The sequence below is a fragment of the Macrosteles quadrilineatus genome, unplaced genomic scaffold (assembly GCF_028750875.1).
Source record: "Macrosteles quadrilineatus isolate MER2022 unplaced genomic scaffold, UCM_ALF_1.0 Scaffold_2__2_contigs__length_208266976, whole genome shotgun sequence".
Taxonomy (NCBI): Eukaryota; Metazoa; Arthropoda; class Insecta; order Hemiptera; family Cicadellidae; genus Macrosteles; species Macrosteles quadrilineatus.
This window is the reverse complement of record NW_026542595.1, coordinates 186,987,511-187,012,291: the sequence shown is the minus strand read 5'-3', so window position 1 is coordinate 187,012,291 and position 24,781 is coordinate 186,987,511. Positions and strand designations below refer to the sequence as shown.

The 24,781-nt window shown below is 33.9% G+C and overlaps 1 protein-coding gene across 2 annotated transcripts in view; it reads left to right on the top strand.

Annotated features, from left to right (window-relative positions):
- LOC128985709 (ATP-dependent RNA helicase me31b) overlaps window positions 1-21,573 on the top strand; it is a 31,626-nt gene extending 10,053 nt beyond the window's left edge. Inside the window, exons 1-10 of one of the 2 annotated variants that reach the window (XM_054405507.1) lie at window positions 3,932-4,112; window positions 8,495-8,564; window positions 9,439-9,673; window positions 10,717-10,860; window positions 11,414-11,508; window positions 12,978-13,100; window positions 14,145-14,273; window positions 15,817-15,997; window positions 17,695-17,906; window positions 18,692-21,573. In XM_054405507.1, the coding sequence (XP_054261482.1) occupies window positions 3,964-4,112; window positions 8,495-8,564; window positions 9,439-9,673; window positions 10,717-10,860; window positions 11,414-11,508; window positions 12,978-13,100; window positions 14,145-14,273; window positions 15,817-15,997; window positions 17,695-17,906; window positions 18,692-18,763 (1,410 nt within the window). In that variant the 5' untranslated portion in view covers window positions 3,932-3,963 and the 3' untranslated portion in view covers window positions 18,764-21,573. Of the gene's footprint in view, window positions 1-3,931; window positions 4,113-8,494; window positions 8,565-9,438; window positions 9,674-10,716; window positions 10,861-11,413; window positions 11,509-12,977; window positions 13,101-14,144; window positions 14,274-15,816; window positions 15,998-17,694; window positions 17,907-18,691 lie in introns of those variants that run through there. The other variant, XM_054405508.1, reaches the window with a different exon arrangement.
- The last annotated feature ends 3,208 nt before the right edge of the window (window positions 21,574-24,781 follow it).

Genomic DNA, 24,781 nt, shown 5'->3' with positions numbered 1-24,781 from the left:
GAATCTGGTGATCGATCTCATCACTTATCAGACGTTGAAGATAGCTTCTTTGATGAGCTTGTAGGCCTACACCATAAATTAATCCTTTATTGAAAGTGTTAATGCAAGATTTGAAAAATAAGATGAAAACAAAAATTATATTAAACTCGAACTTGAAGTCATATGTCCAAGTAAAAAACCTAACAAAATCCCTCCGATAAGGCTTTTGAAAGAAATTAGAGAAGATCTTCAATCAGTTTGTCCAAATTTAGATGTAGCATTAAGGATATTTGCAAGCACAGCTTTAACAAGCTGCTAATCAGAAAGATCGTTTTCATGCCTTCAAAGGGCAACACATTATTCAAGAAGTCGATCTTCTGATGAAAGACTTAGTTAAGTAGCAGTCTTGAATATTGAAGAAATAACTGCTGAACTCCCTGGACTTAACTTGGACTTTTATTGATTTATTTTCTAGGTTGCAATCAAGGAGAAAAGTGTGAACTAACAACTAACTTAACTCATTAAAAATTGTATGTTATTCTTTAAAGTAGGATCTGTCATGGAATACTTATAACGCTTTTCATTGAACACTTTTAGTCAGATCCACTTACTTTTTTATACTAACTTTTTTTTTTTGATTCATTTAGTTTTAAAATATAACAGTTTTGTAAATAACAGTATTTGTGATTGTATATCTGACTAAAAGGGTTCAATGAACAGCGTTATAAGAACCCTTGTCTACGGACGTTTTTGTGTGCCGTTTACGCATCGCAAAACGCAATTACGACTTTTTTGATTGGATACAACAACATTGTAAACAATGTGGCAATTGCCGATTACTTTTCTACAAAAACAGCTGGAAGGGCATGTTTTGGGGTAATCTTGTTGTGGTCGGTTAGCGCGCTAACGAGGGTGGGGGAAGGGGGCGGCTAACTTAGCTGCCTAGAGGCGGCAGATAGTTAAATACGTCCCTGGGTTCGCGAACTCGTTTGAATAAATGTAGGTTTAAACGTTTATACCAAATTTAATCAAAATCGGGATCATTTTTGCTTGAGTTATTGTGCTAATGGACATATACAGAGGGGTGTAAAAGTAGGTATACAGTACGAATATGCAAAAGGTTTGAACACACGAGGAAGTGAGTGTTTTTGCCTAGTACAACATTTTTAAGAGTTAATTTAGGTGTCTTAATACTCTTAAAATAAATTGGAATTTTTTAAGTTTGGGTTTTGTATAAATTAATATATTTTTTCTATAAACAGTTTCTTACTGTATATCTACTTTTGCACCCTTCTGTATATATTGATTTGAACAGATGGTGTTTTTGGCCCCTAGGGACCTCAAAACGAAAAGTAAATCGGTCCTGGGTCCAGGACTTACCATGAGTACCACGGTAATAGCTTATTCCCTATAATGGGAAATTCGCTAAAAACCCAAAACAAACTATTCTTCCTGTACGAACTCCATGCTAACTTTGACCTTCTGTGGGGTGGGGCCCATTGGGAATTTTGTAAAATCGCTTCTTATTGTCTGCCTACGCTATGAGAGGAACATGTATGCAAAATCTCATGCTTCTAAGTGCTATGGTTTTGCCTGTGCATTGATAGGAATTTTGCATTTATATATAGAGATAACATAGAAAAAAATTAGTTAGTTTTACCTTACTACAGTTGATTGTGGATGATATCTGGTTTTCATGGCAACACAACCTTATTCCAAGGCCCCACTAGAAAAACAGGCCATGCTGCAGCACGGGCAGCGCAACACTACGGCACAGTGGTGGATAGCTGTACTAAAATCTTACCCTTAAAAATCTGACAAACAGCCAGCTTATTTACTTAAAACATATTGTGGGATATAGCAGCGAATCTATCCATGAATCTATCCACTAATGTGACGTCATGGATCCTGCAGCATGACCTGTTTTTCTAGTGAGGCCTTGGTTATTCCCAAAAATAAATGATTAAATATGCAAAACAAGAAGAAAAATATTTATAAACATCATAAAAGTAAAATACCCCTGCCGCAGCAAACCTGCAGACTAAGCAAATTTTCATTTGCCTGATTGGATTAACACTTAAATGTCTCCTTTAAAATATCACATTAATTGCCTATTTAAATACCTAGAATTTGTTTAATGAGTACTTAGGTTTGCTGCAAAAGGGAGGGTAAAAGTGTTTTTTTTTTAAGTAGTAAGAAATAAATACATTTTCAAAATTTAATCAAAATATGTTTATAAACAAGCAAACTACAACAGTTTACTTATTCTCCATAAGAATAACCAACATGGGGATTTTAAAATTTTAATTTTTTGGAATTTTCTCCCTAACCATCAGGCGAATAATAACGCTTCAATATAGGCCTAAACTTGCTAAATTATTTGTTTTTTTAAGCTCTACAAAATGAGCTTGCATATTCTAACAGAGATAGGCTACTGGTGAAATTCAGAATTTTTTCGAAGGCTTCTAAACTGTTTTCTATTGTAGATCATTGATATTGCCTTGCTATTATAATACTGTGTCTTTGAACAGACACTCTTTCAACTTAAACATGAATTTTTCAAATGTTATTTGAATAAAAATGAAATTTGATTGTCTTTATACAGTATGTGGTGTTTTGGTGTTTGTGTCTAGGGTAAACATCGGCGATTTGTGTTTGTATAGTGTTGTAATCTTTCTAGATTACTGACAGTGGAACCAAAGTATCACTAAACATTTGAGAACTAAACATAGGCTATACACTTGGAAAAAGTGGACCCATAAGCATCAAAATTCCAAATTTTCAATTAAATTCAGTTTTGATTTTTTAAATTAGTAAAACATAGCCTATCAAGCATAAAGAAACTAATGTTTTAATTTCCAAGCTTAACTATTATCAACAATTAAAATTCAATCTTTTCACAGATTTATCTTTGCAAGAATGGGCATTGATTAGATAGATAATCATGGCATTTTGATTTTATGAAGAAAAGCAAGTTTATCCTTTTTATAATTGATTGATTCCCCATTTCAAAATAAAATTACACTTAACGTCTCATAATTTCATCTAGATAGTAATTGTATTGTCAGACTTTGATAATATTTTTAAACCAACAAAAAGGTTCTACTTTATTTTTGTTAAAATTCAGCTTGTATGAGAAAAACAATCTTGTCTTGCATTAAATTGACAAGGTAGTTTTATATAAGACAAATTAATGTAAAAAAACCGTAATTTCTACTTAACATTGGTATGGTTTCTTGGTATTGAAAGAGTTTTGAGTATCGTTTTGTAGTCTTCAATTAAAAGTCAGGTGTAAAAAAGTTTTTTTTAGCCTAACAAACCATTTGATGATATATAAATTTGTTTCCTGCTTTTAGTTTCTAGATCTGTAATAATTAATAGAAATATAATTTCACAGTTAAAGTAAGATTGCATTTTCACATTTAGCTTTATAGAATCTCTCTTTTATAGATAAATTGAAAAAAAATTACTATCAATAATATCGATAGGCCTAATAAAATATAAGTTTTTTTACCATAAAATAAAACATTGCTATTCAATATTGTATTCATTTAATATCCAACAAACTCTGATTTAGGCCTACTTTAAAAATAAATAAACTGATGGATGTATATCTTCAATAGTATGAAATTTTAATTTTCTTTTATGAAAATGGATTTGTCAAGCTTGTAAACAGAGTTTCTTATAGTAAACGTAAATTTGATAGATTTAATTAATTAATTCTTTAATTATGGTGTTAAAAATTCAACCAGAAGTCTTAGTGAAACCAATCATATATTTTAGTTGTTAAACAATGAAATAGATCCTCATAGATAGATTCTGCCTGTGTGGGCTTGCAGACCAAGTGTAGTCCCAGTCTCTTATCAGTAGGTCCTTGCTCAGTTGTCTGTCTGTGCATGTCCCTCCCCTCCCCGTCCGCATCACCTCTACCCAGACCTCAGTCTCAGTCTGTCTGGAACATCAGTTGTGTAAGGTTATCATATTATGATGGAGGTGGTAACGCCAGTGCCTTCTCAGCCTACTTTGTACTTTGATAAGCCTAAAGATGAAGTGGAGAAAAAAGATAAAGGTTTGATTGAAAACGGTCAAGCTGAGAAAAAGGAAATTGAAAACAACAATGATGTGAAAAAACCGTATGTATCTATCATTTCATCATGCTGCAGGCTTTAGCTTGTTTGAGATTGCAGATTTGTAAAGAGTTTTTTTGGAAAAGTTTTTGTAATTTATTTGATAAAATATTGATTAATATGTAATAATGAATTGTATTCAGGCCTGCAGTTTAAGGTAGAGTTTAATTTAAGGTAGGGTGTTGGGTGTTATAAAGAATTTACAAACTTTTCAAACATGTGGTTTAAACATGTTTGAACGTAGTTAACCAAAGTTACAGTAGTAATTTGCTTGATTACAAATGGTGTTACAGTAAGTTCCTTACCTGATTTTAATTAGTAGGCCTATTTTAAAGTGATAATTGACATGGTTTTTTTTTTTTTTTTTTTTTTTTGGCTGTAACTATACAAACATATATCATTTTGTAAGATTAGGAAAAAATTAAGTCACAGAACTTTCAATCTATCATTAAGTTTCTTTCTGCTGTGTAAGAATCTGTACACTATAGTTCGGCCGCTTAAAACGACCTCTTCGAGCAGGCGCGCGCATGTCGCTTTGAACTATAGTGGTAGACTCGTAACATATTAAGCTGCAAGTAGCCTACCTTTGTACTAAAAATAAAATAGCTTAAAAATAGCTCATGGTTTCTAGATCTTAAGTACAGACATTTAAATTAAAGTTTTATAACCTAAAAGTAAAAACAAAAATCCTGGAAATTGTCTTAAAAAGAAAGTAAAAAGTTTGACTCGTTCCACTTTTAATGCTACAAAATTGCAAAAAAAAAAACGTTATTTACTAGCTGCTTTGATATAATATCTTTTTGTGGAATTTTATAGGCCACTTGAATAAATTTTCAAATTTCTAGAATGGAGGCAATTTTGGCGTGTTAACTATTTTGCAACTATTTAAAAAAAGGGGGGGGTATTTAACCCTAGGCTATTTAAATGTGAGTTTACAGATCTAATTTTTCAAACATTTTCCAAGGGTTTTAAGGAGGAAAAGGGCCCCCTTTTCCTCCTTCCCTGGATGGGGCCCCCCAGTGTGACTAGGGAGCTCTTAGGGTCATCCTAGTTACGTCTATGTGGATAATCAATGATATAATAGGTAACATTTTCGTCACACTACTTTGTTTTCATGGACTTTTTACGCATGGATTTAGTCCGGAGAACAGCTGTTTGCCATTTGCTTAATCAAATGGAATTATGTACTGCTTTACTGTTGAATTGATTTTTCTGTATGCCAGCTGTTTGTAATTATTTTAAGTTATTGAAAACCTCATGTATTACATAATCATAATTGTTTTCAATGTACAAAATTTATACTAAAAAAATTTTGCTTGTTAAAAAATCTGCTCTGTACTTGTATAGCCTAGTTATCTCGTGCGGGAACAATCATATGTCCATTAAATGCCTATTTCCAGACTAGTAACATAATATAGTACAGTTGAACTCCAACCATCCGAATCAACTGGGACCGTTTTCCATTCGGATGATAAAAAATTTGAATTGTTGGGTTTTTTTCACAGAAATTTAGGTATTGTACTGAGAATAGGCCGAGTTGTGAGGAGCTTTTACTATTGTGATTGTAGTAGGTGTCTACAAAAATTTTGCTGTAAAAAAATGCATGTTTTTGTCCCAATTGCGGAAGACAATATTATGACTCACCGTGACCACAGAAGACAGTGATAATGTCTACACTACCACGAGAGAAGTATTAAATAATTAAAAGACCCCTTAATGTTATGCACTACTTGACCTATGTTCTCGTTTAAGATTTTGTTCCTTTTCGACCATCCTGTATAGTATAGAATAGAGAATTTTATATTCAATTCAAAAAAAGATATTTTAAAGTCCTATAATAGGCTACTTATTTGGAAAACATTTTTTTTTTCATTATTTGTAATGGTTCAACAAATTAAAATGAAGTTCCCAGACTTTGAGGACCCTGTATAGGTAGTCATTTACAGTTATAAAACTACATTGTTTATTTTTGTATTGAACTGCATTTAACTGGCGCCATTTTAGGCTAAGACGAACCTTTTGAGGTCGAGTTTGAGACACTTGTGTTTTCCCAAAAGACACCTTTAATTTAATGTACTACTCCAACGTACGCTCTCAAAAGATTTTGTTCTGACTCCTTGTGGTCTATCCTCGGCATGATAAAAGGCATATTTGATTAAAAAGTAGATGGCTGAGTATGGTAGCCTACTTCTTTTCAAAGCTTTGTTGCATCATATGGCTTATACAATTTATTGGCATAGACTACATAGTTTTTATATTATATTTTTATTGAATTTTATTGCATTCCCTGCTAATTTAAACAGGATTTGGTCCTAAAGCATCAGTTGTACATCTTTTACTAGTTATATCCAATGCGTGTACCTTACTTTTGTCAAAAAAGTTACTCTCAGTTATGATTACTGGCATGTTTGATTCTTACTACCATTTAATTTAAATTGGATCATAATCTTTGTTTCCAATGAAATACATAGGCCTACTCTTATAAAAACCGTATCTCGTGATACTAATTCAATAAAAGGAAACTGCAACTAGGATGGAAGTTAGAATATGAGCACTGAGGAGTGTGTTCTTATCAGTTATGACATCCTATCATGTCTGTTACCATAAGTGCACAATGCACAATTCATCATGAGTAAACAATGCTCCGTTGTAATAAGTTTAATGCCCTTCGTTTGGGTGTTGGCTTGATAAGGGACACACTATTGCTCACTCTTGGAGCTTACAAATCAACTAAAGTGAATGCCTACAATCATACGACTAACTATCAATTCAATTATCAATTATCTAATGTAGGGACTATGCTACATAGGTCACCAGAAAACATATTTATACACTGTTTTTAAGCGTAGTTAATATTTTCACATTAATTTGTAGATTTTCATTTTTTTTTTGGCTTTTTTAAGACCCAAAGAAAAATCCTAGGTTACGATCCTTATCCTATTTTAGTTCCTAGTAGTTTTCTTCGGTATCTATTTGAATAGATTTGGATAGCATTTTTGAATTTGTCAAAGTTTATATTTTTTTGTATCTTCATTATCAGAAGACAAACTATTTGTGTTTAAGAGTAGTCCATCAAGAAAGTAGGATAGGTAGGTATCTAATAAGATGAGTTTAAATTTCACATTTAAAAAGTTGAAAATTGATGTTGCTGTTCGATGAATAGCTCACTCATTTGAGGTTAAATGTTTATTCAAAATCAAGTATAATCTAACTAAGAAAAACTTATTCTACAAACATTGGCTCAGTAATATTCTTGTCTTTATGAAGGTACACTCTCTTTTTTTTATATGCATTTTTCAATCTTTTTTATCTTAAATTACCGCACCCTGCTAAACCGAAACAAGGCATGGGTAGTTGGCTCGGTTTAGCCATGTAATGTAATGAAGCATATGCTGACACAGATCTCAAACTGTGATCAAGATTAAGCTCAGAAAAAATTGTCGACTATAGGAAATTGATTCCAGTTATATATTCTAAGTGATAAGATTAACCAAAATAATTTTAAAAAACTGTTGTAGGCCTAGATATCTTTAGACCGAAAAAGTCTCTAAATTCCAACCATTGATTTTTAAAACGATAATTATGTTAACCAAAATGGGCTCCACGCCTTAATTTCGCTTCATCGTACTTCACACCCCTTTGCTTCTGCCCTCGTATAATTTACATCATGACATTTAACTAAATTATTAACAAAATAGAGCATTATTATAATCATAATGTAGAAATATTTAAGTTATTTTTACATCTGAGTGACGTGGTTGTTAGTCAAAAAGTAATTTTCTCCATATCAGATATGTTTTTTTGTGTATTATCATTGACTATTGGATACTGAAGTAGACGTCCCATCTATATGGACCACCTGTAGCCAATTTTTTGTTAAAAAAGAATTTAGTTGTGTTAGCCAGACACAGAATGCGCTAGTGACTAAAACCACAGAAAACATACTACTATAACCCAGAATGCCAACCGCATGGTAAAAAGCGTTGTGCATAGCAACGCTGGTGGCGCTGCCTACGAATTGACAGGCAAAGCTCTCTCCGAGTACTTAACACTTTTTACCATGAGGTTGGCATTCTGGGTTATAGTAGCCTAGTATATTTTCTGTGCTAAAACTCTATTTTCTTCTATAGTTAATTAAACCAGCCATACAATCTGCGGTTGAATTTCTCTTTTGATACTATGATAGTCGATGGGGAAATTGGGGACATAGGATAATCTTTAGTTTACTGAAAGTTATCCTTTGAGTTTGAAAAATAATGAATTTGTGCGTTCAAAGAAAGAAAACTATATCCTCCAGCGCAGCACTCCCTGTCTGTGGCTCAATTTATTTATTTGTATCCCAAAACATTCTGGTTATGTGGGTTATTAACAAAAAATATTTTTTTCAGAGACAAACTGGATGAATTGCTGTTAAAAGCAAAGCAAAATATTCCTCAAGATAAGAGAATAAAGACAAGTGTAAGTAATTTTAATCTGATCGTTTCTTAGTTTGTGTGTAAAAGTAGATGTTAGAAACATTCTTTCTAATTATCAGTATTCATTTCAACATGCTTGATATATCCATACTTTCTCTTTATTTGTTTTGTTCATTTTTTAGTTGAGAATATAAATATGCATTTACAAAACATTGCTTACATACAAGCCCTTAAAGAATGACTTTTTCTTCCATTCAAACCTTTCTTTTTCTTATTTTTTTTCTTCCATTGGTAAACCTCTCTATTACACAGATATAAAAAAAATCTGTTGATTGTAGATTGATACGGAAAGATAGATTGGTTGTAGGTTGATATGCTACAATAAATTTAAAAAATGAAAGTTATTGTTACTTATTGAAAGTGATGAATTGGTTATATATCTAAATGCAGCATAGGCCTGCACAGTAGACACTCGGTAACGCAAGACTGGCGGTGTAAGACTATTTCTAAAGGAAATTTTGTGCCGGCATTCCATTATGCATGTTTTGTTGTGCTTTCTCTTATTTTGGTAGTGATATAAAATATTTTTTTAAATGCCCTCAAATTTAATTGGACGCAACTGACGTTCTACTGATTGCTCCTGGTGTATAAATGTCAATTGTTGATTCTACTGTACGCACAACTTTTGTAATACAACTTAAAGCAGCATTTAACAATTTTTTAAGATCTTTAACTGATGCCAGAATTACTTAAAATAAAATAAAGTGCCAGTTCATTGAGAGTGCAGAATCATCGGATGCCAAATTAGCGGACTTTTACTGCCCATTGCATCATCCTTGGCCAGAGTATTTTAGTTTAATACATTTAAACATTTCCTCAGTTCCAGTAAACATTCAGAACATGTTGTCTGATTACAGGATGTGACAGACACAAAAGGTAACGAATTTGAGGAATTCTGTGTCAAAAGAAATCTCCTGATGGGCATTTTTGAGAAGGGTTGGGAAAAACCTTCACCTATCCAAGAGGTCACCATTCCTCTGGCCATGGCGGGCAAAGACATTTTGGCTCGAGCGAAAAACGGAACAGGAAAAACAGGAGCGTATTCAATACCAGTTTTAGAGCAAGTGGATCCCGACAAGGATTATATACAAGGTAGGTCTACTTAGCGACGTAGATAAAGTAGCCTAAACAATTTTATCTGATTTATATGCTGATTGAATTACAAACTTTGTGCTCTATCTAATACAACAAATAGTTAGATACCTGAAAATTTATGAGTTTTTTTTATTTTTATTTGCCTTAGTTCTTGCTGAAATTCCTATTTTGGTCTCTGAGATAATTTTTTCTAGAACAAAGGCTACTACAAAAAATGAAAATTAACTGCTGTAGGCCTATATCTGTTGCATTATTTTAAAGGTAAAAGAAAAAACAATTGGGATGTACCATTTTAGTGACCACTTTCGCAACAGTTGATAGCAGTAGACTGGAAACCCTCTTATCTGGACAACTTTTATCCGGACGTTCCATCGGTTTAGCAGGACTACACTCGGTAGTAGTGACATATCTTTGACAGGACTGGATAAGTGATCAGAAACACGATAGGTGATCAGGAGGGGGTGGCACTGAGACGACTTTTCTCCTGTTAAAGATTTGGGACCAGTGATCATGTGTCAAAATAAACGATCTCCCACATTTAAATAAAATATTTGGGTTAGTTAGTTAGTTTTTGAGTAATTCTTATGGCGTTTACTTGTATTGTTGGTCGTTTAAGTTTAGGGGACGTCGGATTAACCGGAAATTTAATTGTCCGAAACTGGCCTTGGTGCTGAGGAGTCCGAATAAGAGAGTCTAATGTACAGGCAGGCCTATATTGACGTTAGTAGTGATTGAACAAAAATTAGAGTAAAACATCATTTCCTTGGTAATCCTAAATTATTTTAGCTTAGTTTTTACGTGAATTTGTAATATACCCATGCCGCAGCGAACCTGCAGACTAAGAGAATTTCCATTGACCTGGCTGGATATCTACTAAAATATTCCTTTAAAATTGTCAGATCTATTTCCCATTTAAATAACATTAATTTAATTTAGTACTTAGGTTTGCTGCTACAGGTAAGGTATTGAGGTGTGTTTTTTTATTGAAATGTTGATAGCTTAGTATGAAATAAACAAAATTGCCAAACTTGTGATTGCAGCACTAGTGATAGTCCCTACGCGGGAGTTGGCGCTTCAGACTAGTCAGATTTGTATAGAGTTGGCCAAGCACATGAATGTCCGAATCATGGTGACCACAGGAGGCACAAACCTCAGGGACGACATCATGAGGATTTACCAGAAAGGTGAGAGGTCAATTAGTTAGGCCTGCATGCTTTTTAACTCAAAAATATCTTTAACTCAAATCAATGTTTAAATGAGTTGCCTTCAATGAGTTTGTAGAAATCAAGAATTTTTTTACTGTCTGTGTTACTTTTGAAACATTTGGGGACTTACAGATATATATTTATTTTTAAGTCTTGGTTTGTGTTTATTTGCATTCATTTACTACCGGTACAATGGCATTTTTGGTGTTTTTTTAAGAGTACAATCAAAACCCTGGATTTGTATCTAATATTGACCTTTAGATAGCATCGTTAATTGATAGCCCATAGACAAGTGGCATGTCTAGGCCCAGAATCATTTTTGTTTAGAATCGAACCAGTGACATTTTGATTGAAGGTAAGCACTTAAACCACTTGGTTACCTAGACAATCTGATATAATATACTGCACAGTCTATACTGTCAAACTAGACCACTATTTGCTTGGATGAGCGTACTATTAATGTGGTTGATTGAAGTAGATAAAATATTGCTTGCAATAACAGGGATGTTGAATTGATATTGGTTTGTTTCAGTCCATGTAATCATCGCTACCCCGGGCCGAATCTTGGACTTGATGGACAAGAATGTTGCAAACATGGATCACTGCAAAGTGCTTGTACTAGACGAGGTAAGGGTTTTTAAAATGTTATCATTAAAGTAGTAAATGTAAAACAATCATTTCCATGTTTCTTTTCAAGGGACCATGTGTCACGTTTGGCACTTAATGGTCTTTGGATGCAACAAACTTTGGACCTAATGCAATTCATCTGTTGCCTCACATGTTAATTTTATACAATTTATGTGTGAAAGATCTGAATTTCAGTGATTAGTATGGTTGTGATTAGGGCTACTACTATATAAATATTGGAAACATTATAAAAACATTGGTACCCTTTTAAATTCATTTTAATTAACAAACGACACGTTTCAACACTTAGGTCATAGTCATGTTTACATTATATACAAATACACAAAAATCATTTTTTCCTACTAATATTATAAATGAGAAAGTTTGGATGGATGGATGTATGGATGTATGGATGTATGTTTGTGACAAGTGAACGCGAAAAATACTGGTCGGATTGGGCTGAAATTTGGCATGATGATAGCTCACATTCCCGATTAACATATAGGCATATTCTTATTTCAAAAATCCTTTCGGATTCCGCCCCAGTGGCTCTGGAGTTTCCCATGTTAACCTTATGAGAAATGAAATTATTGAATCTTAACAGCTGTTTCAATTAAACAAGTTGGTTCTGTTCTGTGATGTTCAATAGCATTAAAGTTACAAAAATTACCAACAGGGTGCAGCACTATTATTTCTTTTACATTTATGACAACAGCTAATTTGCAACCAAAAGGTGAGTGAGCGTAGCGAACGAACTTCAACCTGGAGGCGAGTTAGCGTAGCTAACGAGCTAACCTGAAGGCGAGTGAGCGCAGCGAACGAGCTCCAACCTAAAGGTGAGTGAGCGTAGCGAACGAGCTCCAACCTAAAGGTGAGTGAGCGTAGCGAACAAACTTCAACCAGGACGTGATTGAGCCATGCGAACGAGATAATCTTGAAAATTAAGAAGTTAAACGGGGCAAAGCCCGCGGGTTACAGCTAGTATATATATATTTTTTTATCAAAAGTCCATGTTGCAGTTTAAATATCAACGTTATGCATGAAGCACTTTGGTAAAGGCATCTCATGTCTATCTGCATTACAAGTGTTGGTCAATCCCAGTGTTATTGCGGGATTAGTGTGGGAACTGACTGTTAAACACAACCAAAAGGGTACAATCCCATACGTGTAATATATTATCAGAGAAAATTTGAAAATAACCTAACCACCACAGCCCAGTTTGAAAGAGTCTTTTTCAATAGACCCTATGGCATAAATATATTCACATTCAATGTCTAACTAAATCAATATTTATATTGCGTGAATACTATATCCGATACAGTTTATTCATCAAACTAATATTTCATCCTACAGATGCACTGTGGATACTCAAAATATTTTACGACCATTCCTTGACAAGTAGATGGGGACATACGTAATAGGTCTACCATTTCATATATAGTACTGTAACAAAGTATTGTGCATTACAGGCTGACAAGCTACTATCCCAAGACTTTAAAGGAATGTTGGACCACGTGATTGCTCGTTTGCCTGAGAATCGGCAGATTCTGCTATATTCTGCCACTTTCCCCCTCACTGTTAAACAGTTTATGGTAAGTCCAGTTAACATATCATCAATTTTGAAAACAATAGTATTGACAGTTGTAATGTTTCTAATCAATTGGCATTCATTGAGCTGTTATTTAACTATTTCACAATGGAGTAAGTGGAACATACAGAAGTTGATTTGAGTGTGAGATGTGTCCCATGTCACATATTACACATTGTTAACTAATATCTTACTAATGTGTTGCACCTATTAGCAGTAGACTTTTGGTCTTAGCGAATTTCTTCTAAAGGGAATAACCTATTATCGTTGGTCTCATGGTAAGACCTAGACCCGAGACTGATTAATATTTTGCATATCAAGAGGCCAAAAACACTATGTATTCAAATTCAGAAATATGTGTGTCCGTTAGCACAATAACTCAAGTAAAGTGCATTCGATTTTGGTTAAATTTGGTACAAACAAGTCAATTACATTTATTTGAAGGAGTGCGAACCAGCATGATTAGACTATGGGGACGGGGCTTTATGGGGGTAAAAATGGGTTACACGCTCAAGGTATAAAATCTTACAATCCAACCATTTAGTAGGGCTTAACAACTATAATTTTGTATATTGACGCGTTGTAGGGTATAGCTACAGGAAAAAATTTTAAAACCCGTACATTTAACATCCTTACGTTATTCTTATGGAAAATAAATAATCTGGCGTAGTTTTTTAGCTTAAAGTATTTTGATCAAATTTGGCATATCTATTTATTTAATACTATTAACACTTAGGGCCTACTATAAAATATACTTTATTGTCTTCCCTGTAGAAGGAATAAATCCGACATGTAAGGAAATATTTAAGTCGAATCAGCCAAATAGAAATTCACTTAGTCTACAGGATTGCTGCCACAGGGGTATTTTGTACTTGCCCGCTTCAAGATGGAGACTTGGTCTATAACCATTCTTAATGTGTTTCAACGTTAAAAAAATGTACAAGATTTTACCACACATAAAAACTGTCTGATAAAAGGTATCAATTAGTTGTGTTCTTATTGTGTTGTATAAATGTTCAATAAAGCCTAATATTATGTACCTTAACAGGAGAAGCACCTCAAAAGCCCTGAAGAGGTAAACCTCATGGAAGAATTGACCCTTAAAGGTGTCACACAGTATTACGCCTTTGTTCAAGAAAGGCAAAAAGTTCACTGTCTCAATACTCTATTTTCTAAGGTATGTATGAAGTTATTTGGCTTACTCATTCGATATCATTATTAACATTAATTTACAATGGCTATCAAACATTTCAACCTTATTTCTAGCTTCTTCAAAAATTCTTACTTAAAAAATCATGGACATTGTAAAATGCTCCATCCAGTAAAGTTCTTTAGTCCCCTCCCAAAACGTACCTCTGACATCCTTTAGACTATTAGGCAACTCATAGTAGAGCTTGATAGCAGGGTGGTGAATATTTATTTTAAAAAGTAGTTCTGTGTATTGAAATAGGGGTCTTTGACGAAAAGAATAAATTGATTGTGAATCTTAGTTAAAAAGATGCCTATTTTTCATGAGAAACATTATGGTTTCAACAATTAATGAACAGGGAAATGATAATAGGCCATAATTAATTATGAAAGACTATAGGCTTACATTTAGGCTATATTTTTAAGGAACACAATTTCATGGGCGCACTGCAAAGGGGGATCGTGGCCCCCACCCTGAGAATAGCCATAAACAATTTTCTATGCTCTGTACGTTGTGATGCAGATTGTAGTGACAAATGTTTTTCATTTGTTTTAAAGAGAATTCTGGCTTTTAACCCTTTTGCCGCCCCCCTTAAGTCATAAGAACTAACCTAATACACACGATCACTTGTTGACAAATAACAGATGACGCCATCTCAGGAAATTTTGTCATCACGATAATACGATCAAAAACATTCAAACCTCTTGCTACATGAAGCCCAGATGATGCCAATTCGATTGGTGAGTTATTTGTGGCTTTTGTACTTAAAGGTGGCCACTGGCCAGTAAAGAAACATTTAGCAGAGGTCCGAAATATCGGACCGTGGTGATTTTCTCAATACAGTAGAGTCCCGCAAACTCGGCGTAATGTGGACTGGAAGGGTTATCGGGAACTAGGGTTAAAAATAAGAACAATACAGTTTTTAAGCTTTTTAACTGCCTTTTTTATTTATATTTATATTACAAGTCAGTATTAAGTCATCAGATATAGTACAACAAATCCTTAATACCAGTTGCGAATAATTTGACTTAAGCTGGCTTGAGTCCATGATTAACTAGCACTCAAAAAATCACTAATTTTCTGAGCCAGGTGATGGCCGAGTTATCCAGACTGCCGGGTTATCGAGTGCCGAGTTTGCGGGACTCTACTGTAGTGCCGCAGTTCGATGTCCGATATATCAGACCGCGCCGATAAAAGGATTAAATAGCCATCAATTAATTGTGTTTTAAATTGATGTAGCCTACATTAACTTGTTTCTGGAATAGGGCCTTTTCCCCCAGCCCCTGGAACATGATATGGGTTTCAAAATTCCTGCTGGTGCCCCTGCCTATAGATGGCTCATAGGATTTTTTTTAATTAAATGACAAAATGTTTATGTAGCTTACATGGAAAAGTCCAGATACTTGTGGATATACAATAACAGGTCGCAAAACACGACATTGATATTTCATCCTGATATAGAACTTTTATCTATTAAAGATAATTCCCTTCTTAAACTTGTTTGGTCATTTCATCTTATGCATGTTAACAGTTGCAAATCAACCAAAGCATCATCTTCTGCAACTCTACTCAGCGAGTGGAGTTGTTGGCCAAGAAGATCACAGAGCTGGGCTACTGTTGCTACTACATTCACGCCAAGATGGCACAAGCTCACCGTAACCGGGTGTTCCACGACTTCCGAGCTGGCCTCTGCAGAAACCTAGTCTGCTCTGGTAATTATCTAGAGATAGCAATCAGCAATACAGGATAAAAATGTTAAGCTGAACTATTGAATATTACATTTTTTGTCAGGCAACTTTGGCTTCAACACCAAGTAGTTGGAAAAGATAGATTAGCAGTAGTGGGCAGCAATGACTAATCCCAGGGTTATTATGGTACAAGCCCCCTTTCCTCCCACTCATGTGGTTTTATAAGTTCCGCTCCTCATACACTGACACTAACATCTGTTATTTCGATGCTGTATTGGTAATATTAAATTTGATTTGAAAGGTAACTTTTCATTGAGAAAATCTGTGGTGTTGTTTTTAGATGATCTATACATTTCTGATTCCTTAACTGTGTTCATGTATTTTTATTAAGAACAGTGTAGCTGGGGTTTGCATCTATAGGCCTAATATGGCTAGCAAAAACTGGCTTGAATAATAATTTCGGCAGTTCTTTGAAACTCTGTGAGAACGGACAAGCTTTTTGGTCGAAGATAAAATTTTTATGATTCTCCATACTTACAAGAATCTCCTGAATCAAGATTGAAGGATAAACCAGGGTTGTCAGTGATCGGGAATTCCGGGAAAATCGGGAATTATGTGTGAATTTTAACCGCCGTGAAAAACCGGGAAATATGCGTGAAATTTGTATTATTCTGAGAAATTCACAACACATAACTTACAATCCTTTCTAGATTATGTACACTCAATGATGCAAATATCATATTACTACATGTGGTAAAAGCATACACCAACAACAACACCAGTAACAGTCTTCTGTTAAAGCTGGGTTTTCCTAGGCGCTGAAGCGGAGAGCGGAGAGAGGAACGCGGAGAGCGGAATTGAAATTAACATGGCATTCCGCCCCGCTTCTAGGAATACAGTAACATTAAATTGCCTAAGACAAGTGGAGTCCGCTCTCCGCGTTCCTCTCTCCGCTCGCCGATTCCGTGCCTAGGAAAACCCGGCTTAAGAGAAAGTTTAAGCAGAAAATATAATGACAAAATGTTGTCATAGTAATATGGATTAAAAATGACTTATGAATAAATTACAATGTATACACACAACCACACAATTTTAAGTACTATAAATTAATTATTATGATATGTGCAATTATTTCACTAGGAGTGAAGATATTTTCATTCATATGTGTGACAGAGTATGTACGAAATAATTATGGATATGATATGACAAGTAATCTACTAAAAGCAGGACTTTTTTATATTATATACGCAAACTTGATTTGAGTGGAAATCAATTTGGAGTGATTTGACGAAACTTTTCCATCTCAAGAGACAGTCAACCTATGGAACACCTATGGCGTACGGTAATGATTCAAGATTCAAGATTTTTTTGTCATAAACACAAAAACACTGCATGGACAAGCGTCAATATTATACAACACAGAAATTGTTTATAGATAATGTACAAAGCAACATAATGTCATAATGCAATAAAGTAAAAATGTGGTAAAAGCACGGTAGTATAAATTAAGTGTACAAAATGTAAATGACTAGAGAAAAAAAAATTAATAGAAAAATATTACGTTATATTGAAAAAATCATCAACCTTATTAAGACATTCATCAATGAGTATATTTTTAATTTTGTCTTTAAACTTAGAATGTGGCAGTGATTTCAATACTGTTGGCAATGAAACTATGTTGATTTCCATAACAGAATACTAACGTACATGTCGTTCTGCAGATCTGTTCACTCGAGGTATTGACGTGCAAGCTGTGAACGTCGTCATCAACTTTGATTTCCCCAAGATGGCCGAGACATATCTTCACCGTATCGGTCGGTCAGGCAGGTTTGGACACTTGGGTATCGCAATCAACCTCATCACCTATGAGGATCGTTTTGCTCTGCACAGAATTGAACAGGAGTTGGGAACTGAAATCAAGCCTATACCCAAGGTAACACACCTGGACTTGCTACTATAGTTCGGCCGCTTAGAAAGCGACCTCCTCTAGCATTGGTTTAGCATTAGTGCGCAGGTTGCTTTCTAAGCGGCCGAACTTTAGTAAACAAAAATACTTAGTGTTATGTTTTTTTTTTTCTAGTAATTTATATACTAACATATTGAAATCAAGTGAACACAGTCCTTGTCACCCCAGTTCATTGTACACACACATTGATAAAAAATACAAAAATAAAATTACAGACTAAAGTTCTCTAAAGACAAGGACTGTGTTCTCCTGATTTCAGTAAAAATACTTATCCAACTAAATAATGTCATATTACTTGCTTAATCAAAAATGGTTATAATATAGGCAAATATTAGCCCTCTTCCAACAGCTTTAAAAAGGCTTTCTGCATGAATAACATGCTTTGCTCGAATTAAAATGGCAGCCCGTTAATAGACGGGCATTGTAATACCAACGAATAGTTATCATTAACAACGTTAATCCAACTGCCTAGATACCTGTGTCTTAATGTCATATTTTTTATTTTTTTTTTAGAAAAACTTCTATTTTTATTTTCAGTTATCGTTGTAGACTATGATCAAAGTTCTTTTATGATTTTTACTTGGAGATCCATAGGAACAAAGCAACATAAGACCGTATTCTAATCTGATATTTCACAAAAAAATTTGAGACATGTACATAAAATACCATTAATTTTGATATAGAATGATTGTGTGTAAAAATGTTATATTATGTAGTTTTGAAATATTATTCATAAAAACTGCTGTTTTCAGGTGATTGATCCAGCCTTATATGTTCCCAAGATGATCGAAGAGGGTATCGAAGAGGGGAACATCAGTAAATAAGCTCTTCTGTCCGATGTACATAGCTCTTCACATACTGACGCCCATATTTTTCTACGAGTAAACAGTGTCATGAACAAAACAAACATTTTTAGTTACTCATCGAATTTTGATACAATTTATATACAGAGATTTCGTTGTTCATTCATCCGTCAACTTTTAGGTATTAATTAGGGTTACGGGCCTCATTGAAATTCACGTGCCGAGAGGAAACAGTTTCCATCAATTATTATGTGCTCCATATACATTGCAGTTTAAAATATTTGTGTGGCTTTACATTTTCAACTCTAGTCTTTTAACATCTTTGGATCTCCTGGGGTTGAAGGTGTTGAGTTCACAAATTTTCTTCTTACTTTTCTACATTTATTTATAACTATTGCTTGAGATTTGTCAGACATTTTTAATAACACAACCTGTTTTTAATAAAGAAAACAGAACAATTTAATAGATCTGACACGATATTTATGTTCTAACTTGTTGTTCACTTATAGTTATTTATTTCCTTTTTATTCGTAAAGGTTTTGCAATTTTATAATTTTTTTGTTAAGTTAATAAACATCACTTATCATATTTGTACTGATAGATTATATTCTTTAGGCTACACCATCTTTGGTACTAACTGTTCTCTCTCGGATTTGTCGTGTTCGATAAAAGTTTAAATACATAATCCAGTGAGTTCTTCGGGGACATTAACAGTGAAAAGTGATTTGTAAATAGTTATTCTTCTTATGATTGAGAATCATTGAATCAGGAATCACAAAGGGAAGATTAGTTTTGTTTGAAACGTGATTGGAGGAAAAAACTTTCAAAGACTAATGTTACAGTTCCTCCAATTCTCGTTTGATTGAAATATTTTGTGTTGAAGAATCGTCTGTGAAGAATTGATTTATGTTGTCTGGAGATCCAAATGTCTGAGGAAGTGTCGCAGCCGCCTCTGGACAGCTCTGCTGTGTTGCTGCATCTACGAGCGACAGTGTTGAGTTCAGCCCTCTCAACACTAACTACAAATTCTAAAGTCTAAAGTTACTATCATGTAGCATTGGTTGATTAATGTTCAATTACTGTTGATCTATATTTAGTTTAAAATAATATACTAAATACTTTTTTTAAAAGGGCCAAAACATGTTGCTGCCCGCATGTTACAAAATTTCAATTTTCATTCAAGGATTTAGTACTCCATGTTATTACGGTGTAGTTCCTTGGTTAAACTGTTGCTCCATCGTCTGATGGTTTCGTTAAAATAATTGTTAAGTGTAACTAAATTAATCAAACCTATTGGTAGAGTGATTAATTGGCTGAGTTTCATTAAAGGGTAGCGCTTAAACATTTCTTTTATACTTTTTTTATTTCGGTTGTGACAAGTGTTTACCAAAGTCGCAGAAAGTGTGGTCTTCGGCATGGCGAGTGCTGCCTAATAGGGAGAAATACTTTTGAGTTTTTACTATTTGTTTGAGATTATTTATCTTTTCACTCCGCTCCTGCCCAGGCCACACCTGTGCTATCGCGCAGACATTCTGAGCTCCTTCCCACCTGGCTTTCGGAAGCAATTATCACAACCTGAAAGACAATCGAAAACTAGTTCTTCTAGTCTTCTTGAAAAAACCAGAAAAAAATAAAATGTGGTAAATTATAGAACTGTAAGCACCAGTTGTAAGATTTAATTTTACTTCATGCAAACTGATAATTTTTCACAAAGAGCCTAAGAATTTGATATATTTTATGGCCAGTAATGTGATAATAATTTATTTAGCATAGTTATTTTCAATGTGTAATAGATCAATACATTAATTTTATTATTACCTAACCTGTTGTTTCTGACAAAATCATTGGCATTGTATGATTTTCATCATGTATTTTTCAGGTTAAGAAATTACTGTAGGTATTTTAAAGATAAAAATCAAATGTTAAATTGAGGAAGGAGATTAATAATCACACAAACACGCCTATATTTAAATTTTAGTCCTGCAATGTTGCATCATTATAGAGTAGAAGCCATTTTATTGTACAGGTATTTTAAAAGATTTTTTAACGGATGACATTTTAATATATTTTGTGATACTCCCTTGCATGAAGTTGGTTACCATAATTTCAATGCAGCAGTAGTTATATTCAGTTAACTGTGATCTCTGAATACTATATCTCTATGATTTATGTTTTTATATATATATAATTTCTGTACACTTATGTTACTTTTAAGATAAGTACATTTTTCTCCCATTTAAAAATATAAACACAAATCTATTGTGAGTCACCAACAGTACAACTAACTGGTTTGTGCAAAACAAATTCCATAAAAAGAGTGGAATTAGATTCCACTCTCTAAAAAGTATCATGTAACTATAAAATAAGATTTAGCCCATTTAGTTTACTGCTTGTATTTGATAGGCTGTCATCAGGGAGTTTTTAAAATGTGTATTGTATTGATGTTTCATTAATGGACTGAAGTCAATGTTATTGTTTCTTTAAAAAAATTCAGCTATTAATTGTTGAGTCATGATAGTTTTTGTATGTTAGTTGAACGATTCACCATTGTCTACAGTAGGCCTACTTTACAAACATAATTTATTTGTCTATTTCTGTTTTCGTCTTTGGTAAAATGTTAAATCAATACACGTAGGTGGCAACTGGTGCTTTATGATGGCTTATTTCTGAAATGTATCTTCATTTGATTTAAAATTTATAGAAAATAGAAGTACGTCCAATTTTTTCAGGTAATTATATTTAGCAGAACAATTTATGTGATTTATGATTGTAAAGTGAAAACATTTTATTTATATTATTGTTTATATGAAATAAATTAATTTACCACAAAATCATTATTTTTCAAATGCCTAACTGTCAAAATAATTTTACAGGTTAAATATTATTTAACAGGAAACATTAGTATTTCAAAAATGTAGCCGGGGAAAAGAAAATACTGAATTCCTTACCTAAAAAAATAACAACTTTGATGGGGCCAGAGGCATTTCTATGAACTGACGGACAGCAGCAAAAGTAATACACCTAGTACTGTAATTATTTCTAAAATGCAATAATATTTAATTTTCTTGATTATCAAGTTCGTAGGAGCACGTAAAGGAAGAAGGATTAGATTGTGACAGTGAATTTCAAATTTCCTGTGAGATGAGTGAATCTGAGATCTGTCGTAGCGTACGTCAGGTGCCACCGTCAGATAGCTACCCCCCTGCCATATCCTTGAGAGGGGTCCATAGCTCTAGGAGGTGACCTCAGGGCATTCAGTGCCGTACCATCAAGCTATCGAGTTCAGAAGTTTTGGTGATTGTATTGGTGAGTGTTGTGTCGCTGATTACTGAACGAGGCTTATTTCCAAATTGGTAAATGTCTCCAAAAGTCGAAAGTTGTTAATTCTTTAGTTTGAGTCAATCTCAAATTTCCAAAGTCTGTCTCGATCTTAATTTTTTTAGTATTGAGTACATAAAATATTGAACGTTTTCACTCTCGGTTAGAGGCAAATTAACTCTAGACTCTAAATTAATTAAAAAATTTTACACTATAATCAAGCAGAGGCATGTCTTGTCGGTTCGATTATAAATATAAAAGGCCCTCTAAATTTAAAGTAATGAATCATTTTGGTTGAGTTTTTTATAAGAAGTAAAAAATTAGTAGAATTTTATTTCAGAGTGTATCATTTTGTTGTTCTGTAGTTTAAGAGAAGATGAAGTAAGATTTTATTTTCAGAGAGTGTTAGTTTATTGTTTATTCTTCAATGTAAAGTCCCCTTTTGAATTGTGATCCTATATTTGCATTTTAAAGTCCTACGAAGAGTGTAGATAATATGTTACGTTACACGTAATATTCCATGTAGGGTGCGTATCTTGCATGGCGATATCACTGTACGTTTGAGCATAACTATCTTAACGAACTCATCTTAATAGGCGTTTAGTCATAACATAAGTTTGAGCTATTTTCCTCTGTATTTTGTTGTTTGAATTACAGTGGTCTGTTGGGTGCATTGTTCGTGTTGATCCGCGAGAGGCACATGTCTCGCACGATGATAGTATATTTATGTTTAATACACCGGTCTTAAAATTAATTCATGTACCGTGTCCGGGGCACTTGTCTTGTGCGACGAAATTTATAGTTATAATCGTATAGAACTCAGGAATCTGTCTCATTACCCGCGAGACCCAGTTTATCGTTCATTCTGCAAATGTACTAATTCATTACGTATCTGTTAACTTGAAATATCGCATTACATGCTCTAAAGTGCCACAATTCGTCCAAGATTTGTGTGAAGAGCGTATGTGTAGATTTGGCACGAGAAAGGAGCACGTTTCGAACCTATTAATTTGACAGTGATAAACACAGTGACAGTATGGTAAACTGATGTGATTAAGTATCACTAAGCATTTAAATGTGTGTATTACTACAGGTTGAATAATCATTTAATAAATACCGAGTGATAACTAGATTTGGCTAATATTTTCACCACCTGGTATATTTCCTTGTTACCAGGTAAAATTTAGTATAACTATAAGGGTCAAACCTTCTCTGTGAGTTTATTTTAAGGCAAATATGATTAACTAGCTGTTGTACCCGTGCTTTGCAACGGGAAGAGAACACGAAATGGAAACATTTTGATCTTTACATCTGTTGATAAAATAGTTACACATAAGCCTTTTAAAACTAAATTTAACCTTTATGGCCTTTATAGGATATAATAGATGTTGTCATAAATGTAAAAAAATAATAGTACTGCACCCTGTTGGTAAACCTTGTAACTTTTTAATGCTATTCAATATCATAGGACTTGGATACTTGAAACAGCTGACAAAATTATTTTATTCCTTTTAAATATGATTACTCATAAGGTTAACATGGGAAACTCCAGAGCCACTGGGGCGGAGCCCGAAAGGACTTTTGAGATAAGAATGCGTCTATATGTTAATCGGGAATGTGAGCTATCATCATACCAAATTTCAGCCCAATCCGACCAGTATTTTTCGCGTTTACTTGTCACAAACATGCATCCAAACTTTCTCATTTATAATATTAGTAGGATTTTGTAATGTGCGAATAATTAACTAATAAATTACTTCTACTCAATATATTTAACTTCCCCGTTACAAGATACACAACTAACTTACCCAAGAAAAGAATTCCAGACAAGCTATCAGCACACACAAAGTTCACAACTAACTGTTATCACAGTTATCCATTATTTAAGATGGGATGCCACTATGTGTGTATTATAACTCAAATATGAATGGCGCGATCTTGTAGTCTTGTAAGTGACTCAGGCCGACATGTTCCTTAGACACAGTTGTCTAATTGGTCTAATTATCAGGATAGTACTGCGGATAGTCTTACTCACTAGTGTGGACGTTAATCCACAATAGGGAGCATTGCATCCACAGTGCATGCCTATAAATATCCACAATTTGTAGACCTAGTAGCTGGATTAAAGGACGACGCCACCGTCCCAGTCACGAGATTACACAAGAGACGAAAGTTAATAAAAATGAATTAGAAATAGGCTACTTTTGAGGTAAGTAAATCACTATTTCTGGTATAACAACAATTGCCTTATTTCAAATACGAGAGGAGTTGTGTGCAAATTGCGCATTACTATAGGATTAAATTCCGAGGCTGTACGAATAACACAATACCATTTTACTTTCAAAGATTGTGTGTTTGAGATAGTCATTAGGTGAATAAAACTATTAATTTACAATATATTAAATTTGTTTCGTTTAGATCTACAACACAAGGCACGATTTACCTACCTCAATTAGGTTACAGTTGTAAATAAATAGTTATTTTACTACTAGTCACGAAAGTGACCAATTTTGGATAGTGTTTCCTAAGCTCGTCTTCGACTCGCATGTAAAACACTAAAAAAACCATGTAAGTCCCAAAATATGTCAGGAAAAGTCAGCTGATCACTATTTGTTTTTGGTGTATGGAAATTGACGATTTTGGAATAGAGTGATGAAAAACCTATTGTCGGGATCACGTAAAGATTGCAGTTGGCGGCAGCCTATCACAAGACAAGGCTAG